Genomic DNA, 6,378 nt, shown 5'->3' on the forward strand with positions numbered 1-6,378 from the left:
GACATATTGTCAGGAGGGACCAGTTGCTGGAAAGGATATCATGTTTGGTAAGGTGGAGGGTCAGAGAAAAAGAGGAAGACCTCCAACAAGATGGACTGGCAAAATGGCAGCAGCAATGGGCTCAAATGTGGCAACGATTGTGAGGTTGGCCCAGGACCAGTCAGTGTTTCGTTCTGTTGTACATAGGGTCGCCATGGGTCGGTACCATCTCAACAGCACCTAACAACAGCAGTTGTCTTACAAAGAGCACAGTTCTGGGATAAAGTCAGGGATTTTGAATTCACAGGAAAATCTATTTCAATGTATTGATTACCTGCTATATGTGAAAGACGACTCTGGGAATGTATCTTTTCTTGGAATTTTTTCTACCTAAAGAGACAGGATGCACCTAAGTTGATAATGCTGGCTGGAAAGGAAGTTCTGAGTTGTGTAGTTGGAGTTATCTATTTGTACTCTTAGGACCTGAGAAGGTAGGGACAGAGAAATATCCGAAGGCTTGAATATTCAGAGGAGTACTGGCTGAGAAGATTTCTCTTTCTTAAATGTTTTATTGTGAATTATGTGATGGCTTACATGGGAGAACCTTAGCTTTACATTCATACTGTTGCATATCATTTCATTGCCGTGGTTACAATCCCCTCCGTGCATCATGACCCAACCAAAAGGTATACCCAGCAAACCTGCTACACATACACACAAGCACACACCAGTCGTCAGCACACAGCCCCTTTCCCTCTCTGGGTCTAGAGTCCCCAGCCGCTTTTTCTTTCCACCTCTTCATTTCTGCCTTCATCTCTGGCGTCACTGTTTCTCTGGGTAGGGTCTCGCACTCCGCTCTTCTCCCTTGATGGTTCCAGGGACCTCTGTTCCTGGACTGCAAAGTTAATCACTCCCCTCCTTTTGCTACAAAACATCTACCTTTACATTTCCAACCCTCAAGGTCAGTCCCGATAGCAATTATTCACTATTGTGCCACATGAGTGCCATCCCCATCTCCTTTCATCAGCCCCTCCCAGACAGATTGGATATTTACTCAGTGGAGATGTTGTGTTACTTTCCTCCTCACCCTCTGGATCTAGGCTCCCTCTAAAACTTGTAAGCCAGTCACTTCTTGCCCTCCCCGCCCATATCGGGTAGCAAATGTCCAAGTTGCCCATCCCTGTCTACTCTGTGTATTGAAGGGGTGGGAATGATTCTTGCTGTAAAGATTTGTTCCCTCTTTTGAGCTACTGCATCCATAGGTGTAGGTCAAGTTCATGAAATTGTATCAGATTGCTCTTTTTTTCCGTCTTCTTTCTTAAAGAAGCTATATCATGAACTGAATATTGAAGTTAGATTACAACTTACTGAGCAGTTCATTACAAGTTTTTCAATACTCATAAATGCTGATATTTGCCTTTAAAAACATTGTTGGACTAGAAAGAATTTTTTTTTTTTCTTTTACAAATTCAGAAGATTAACTAAAACATAGAAAACTGGAGTCGGGTTCACTCAAAACCTCAGTTTTTTAGCTTTGGTTCCATTTCTTATTTTGACTGGTTTATTTGCTCTCCCCATAGCATCTCTTCTGTATGATTGTACCACATTTTTACGTGTTTATCTGTTTGTATTTTTGCAACACTTGTAGAAAGTCTTTCTTTCTTCTTTAGACCTACTTTCCTGTATATATTCAGTGTCAGACACATAACCCAATTGTCGATTAAAGAATGAATAAATGAGCAATGTCTTAAAAAGTTAAAACAGTTATTTGATAAGGAATTGTATATGTATATTCTACTGCTATCTGTCAGACCACACCCAGCTTCAGAAGTATTTCCAGGCATTCGTAAGCAAATACTTACAGAACATCTCCGTGGCAGGTACCATGCCAGGCTGGAAACACATAAGGACGACACTTAGGGTCGCTTACTGAAGAGAGGCATAAGAGCAATGGTTTAGGAGTAATGTATTTTACTGATGCTTACATTAGAGCTTATACCTAAACAGATGTGCATGACTTAGGTAGGCGAAGTAGCTAGAGTACTCCTGGTAGGAGGGCATGCCGTGTGCACAGGCTAGAAGTCAGAAGGAACATGACTATCGTTAGGAGAAGCCATGTGGCCGGAGATACAGAAGCAGGTGAAGGTGGTTAAAGTTGAGACTAGAGATGTGAACAGGGATTTATAACTCACTTTAAGGATTTGGGACTTTTATCTTGAGAGCATTAGAAGGCCATAAAAGGATTTAAGCAAAGGAGTATCATGATATCTTTGTCATTTTGAAAATACCACTTTGACTGCAGTATGCATAGGGACAGGAAGGCCACAGTACAGGTTACTGTAGTGTTCCAAGCAGTGGGTAGCCGATAGGTGCACTGTAGAGATGGTGACATGTGGCAGACCTGCGAGACAGTTGGAAGAATTGACCAGATGTGCTGGTTGCTGGTGGGAGTAGGAGAGATGTGTCAGGATAATACCCACAAGTTTCGGGCATGAGCAGCTGGGTGATCGTTGATGTCATCTACTGAGGTAGGAACTGTTTATGGACGAATAGGGTTACAGGGAAAGATGAGTCCAGTTTGGAGCATGTCAGATTTCAGGTGTTTGAAGAGATGTCCAAGTAGGCAGATGGATGTAAGGGTCTAGAAATCCCATGGGAGCTGTGGGGGTCACTACAGGGAGCACCAGTGCAGTGTCTCCAGCCTCCAGGACGAGGCAGTGTTTCATTCTGTTGTGCAACCGGCTCCACAGCACTTAACAGCAGGAGGAAAGAATTGAGTCAGGATAGAATCCTGAGCACCAGCTTTGCTCTTTCAACTCAATTTATTTCTTAAAAACACCAATTCACTCCGCAGATCAACTTCTGCAAACACCTATCTTGAGACAAGAGAAAAAGTTAAACGTAGAAAAGTTTTTGCCACCTCTCTTTAGAGCTAAATAGAAAAGCCAAGTGTTAATAATGAACTGAAAAGAACTCTGCACGTGAGTGAGAACTAATATCCTAAGTCTTGGTCAGTGATGATGACTGAAACGTTCATGTACAAAATGAGCTGTGAAGTAGGTTCCGACTCCTGGTTATCCTGAAAAGGGTTTCCCGGAGTGACTCAGAGCTCTGAACCACTCCACCAGGACTCCATAAAGAGATGGAAGAAGTCTTTAATGAACTTGAAACTATTTTACTGTCAATCAAGGAACTGTGAGAGTGCCAGTCATTTAAACAATTGCAGTTAACTTGTGTAAAAACTGTATTTCATGTTGATGTCTCTGAGCTTGGTGCTGCATGAGAATAGATGCTGTGCCTTTGTGGTTCTCCCTGTACTTCAGGATCTAGGTTCAGTCTGAGTGAACTGAAGAATTTCTCTTTGCTGACAAGGAAGTGGTGGGCATATTTATTCAAAATGACCGTGGTACAGAAACACACTCAGCTTTTGTGATGTAATAAACTATAATCATGTCCACCAACCTGAGTTTATGATATTTAAATAATCTCAGACAACTAAATGTAGCTAGATCCTCTAAGCCTACAAAAAGAAAAATTTTTGTGGGATTTAGACCTCGAAGTGTGTTGTTTTGTGTTATAAAGTACTTGGCTTCTTTGAACTGAGAAACTGCTAAAGTTCCTGTTTGTATAGTCTTTTGTAGAATAACATGAGTTCCTTTCATCATTATACACAAAAATAATATTTTCTTCCTTTTTTTAGATTATTCCCTGACAAGTGCGGATCTCTCGGCCCTTCAGGGTTTCAACTCCCCAGGAATGCTGTCTTTGGGACAGGTGTCTGCCTGGCAACAGCACCATTTAGGACAAGCAGCCCTCAACTCCCTTGTGTGAGTAATTAGGCATTTCCCTAGATCGTGACTCTCTTTTCTGAACAGCCAGTCCTTTGCCCTGTTGACTTTTATGTCAGTAGTCACGGTGTGGTGCTGTGCGCTAACGCACTGGACTGCACAGTTGTGTTAAACTGCAAAGTCACTGCTTCCTGCTTACCAGCCACTTCTTACAAAGCCTATACAGAGTCAGTATGGGTAAAGAACCAACTTAATGGCACTTTACAACAACAACAGCCCTGCACTGGTTCTTTTATAGTTGAACACATGTTTGGAGAAAATATTTTCTTTACACCACACTAGATAATATCCTGGATCCTGGACAAACTAGATTTTCCTTGAAGGGCCTCAGGTAGCATTTCCTATGTGAGCACACTGAGGCAGAGAGACCCACTTAGCACTCTCGGGTACTAAGGCACAGATGCCTCCATAGACACCCCATCTTGTATGTACTGATCAGTAATTAGCAATCCAGCTACTCCCACCTCTGCCTTCCAGTGCCTGTCTGTGACTCCACTGTGTGAAGACAGCCAACTTGAACATATGCATGCCCACCCACCACCCTTCCCAATTGTCACTTGGTGAATATTCAAAGGGACTGCAAAAAGTTTGTGAACCAGAATCACATATCTTTGAATTTTCATTTTTGCACAAACTTTTGAAGCTTGCTTATATGTGGACAAGAATAGGAAAATGAGCTCTGCGTTTTGCTTGCTCCCTGAATTATGGGAGGGGAAAAGTGGGAAGTGCCTTATGTGTGAATCAAGCTACTGAAGTGTCACGTGACTGACCTCTCCAATTACACACACCGTACCTCAGCAAGGACTCAGAGAACATACCTGTGAGCAGGGTGTGGGGGGGTGTCAGCAAAAAAGATTGCAGTGGTATTCAGGTGAGACCAGACATAAAATTCTCCCTGGTAGAAAAGAGGAGAGATAGTGCAGACCCAGGTAGCAGGTGGTGGAGAAGGGCCAGTGGAGCAAAACCCAGCTGCCTCTACTGTGCTCAGGGTACTAGGAGCACCCCAACTTCCAACACTGCAAGTCCCCAGAGAGCCTTTACTCAGCAAACCAGTTCCCTCTCAGTTTTTCTTAGAGTAGTTCTCAGAGTCTTCCTGGGAATTAAGTCAGGAAAAGGTCTTAGTTCCTTAGGCCCATACTGAACATCATAAGTGAACACACTACAGTCAGCCTTGGAAACGTAAGTGGAAATAACTTGGCTTCAAGCCAAGTGTCCAGGAGACTGGCCTGTACACTGGGTGCTTCGCCATTGGGAGCAAGTTACTTAGCCTTCCCGAGACTGTCCCTTACAACAACTGACTGCCTCCTTAGATTTGTTGTAAGGATAGATGAAATGCTGGGCCTGGGCAGTGTCCAGACCTAAGAAAATGCCAAGGAAAAAGAGACAGTAGAAACCAGAATCCAGGTTGCCATTTCGCTCTTTTACTACCTTTTTGGTCCAGGTACAGAATCTTTTTACATTCATACCTTAAAAATTAAACTGATTTTAGCTCAGGTATATTTATATGAAAGTTATAGAGTCATAGAACCAGTAATAAAAGTTTCAACTCTATGGTTTTCTTCCTCTTAGGGAAAGGTGATTTCTTTCTGTGCCAAGCACTGAAGGAAACCACCAAACCCAGCCTTCGGGGGTCCTTCCAGCCCCTCAGACACTGGGCTCGTGTCAGTCAGGCAGTGTCTATAACGTTCCACTCACAACCATCTAACATCTCTCTCTTTCCTTTCAGTGCTGGAGGGCAGTTAACTCAGGGTTCAAATTTATCCATTAATACCAACCAGAACATCAACATTAAGTCAGAACCAATTTCACCTCCCCGGGATCGAATGACCCCATCAGGCTTCCAGCAGCAACCGCAACAGCAGCCCCAACCCCTGCCTCCCCAGTCCCAGCCCAGGCAGGAAATGGGGCGGTCTCCTGTGGACAGTCTGAGCAGTTCTAGTAGTTCCTACGATGGCAGTGACCGGGAGGATCCGCGGGGCGACTTCCATTCTCCGCTTGTGCTGAGCCGACCCCCAAACACTGAGGACAGAGAAAGCCCTTCTGTGAAGCGGATGCGGATGGACGCATGGGTTACCTAAGGCTTCCAGTACCAACCTTTATTATTTGTTACTGCAGTGAACTGCCCTACATATCTAAATTGGTCAATAAGGACATGAGTTAAGTATATTTATATGTACATGCATACATATATATCACTTTACATATATATGTATGTGGGTGTGAGTGTGTGTGTATGTGTGGGTGTGTGTTGAGACACAGAATCAGGCACTTACCTACAAACTCCTCATAGAGCTGCAGATGTATGTCCCATGGCAAACAAAGCATCCTGTAGGCACAGGTCTAGTCTGGCACTTCCTTGGACTACTTGTTTCATAAGATAACCAGTTTTTGCAAAGAAATGTGTACCCATATGTAATTCTCCCACACTAGCTTGCAGAAACCTAGAAGGCCCCTACTTGTTTTATTTATCTGTGCGGTGACTGTAGTACTTAAAAATGCTTTGTAGAACAGAGCAGTAGAAAAGCAGGAACCAAGAAAGCAATACTGTACA

General features: G+C 43.4%; 1 protein-coding gene across 3 annotated transcripts in view; it reads left to right on the forward strand.

The window, feature by feature from the left end:
- The window catches only part of MEF2A (myocyte enhancer factor 2A), a 130,955-nt gene extending 125,050 nt beyond the window's left edge, over nucleotides 1–5,905 (forward strand). For all 3 annotated transcript variants that reach the window (XM_006872132.1, XM_006872133.1, XM_006872131.1), the window contains 2 exons: nucleotides 3,680–3,806; nucleotides 5,554–5,905. In XM_006872132.1, the coding sequence (XP_006872194.1) occupies nucleotides 3,680–3,806; nucleotides 5,554–5,905 (479 nt within the window). The remainder of the gene's footprint in view (nucleotides 1–3,679; nucleotides 3,807–5,553) is intronic.
- Nucleotides 5,906–6,378: the final 473 nt, after the last annotated feature.

This window comes from Chrysochloris asiatica, unplaced genomic scaffold (assembly GCF_000296735.1).
Source record: "Chrysochloris asiatica unplaced genomic scaffold, ChrAsi1.0 scaffold00184, whole genome shotgun sequence".
Lineage (NCBI taxonomy): Eukaryota > Metazoa > Chordata > Mammalia > Afrosoricida > Chrysochloridae > Chrysochloris > Chrysochloris asiatica.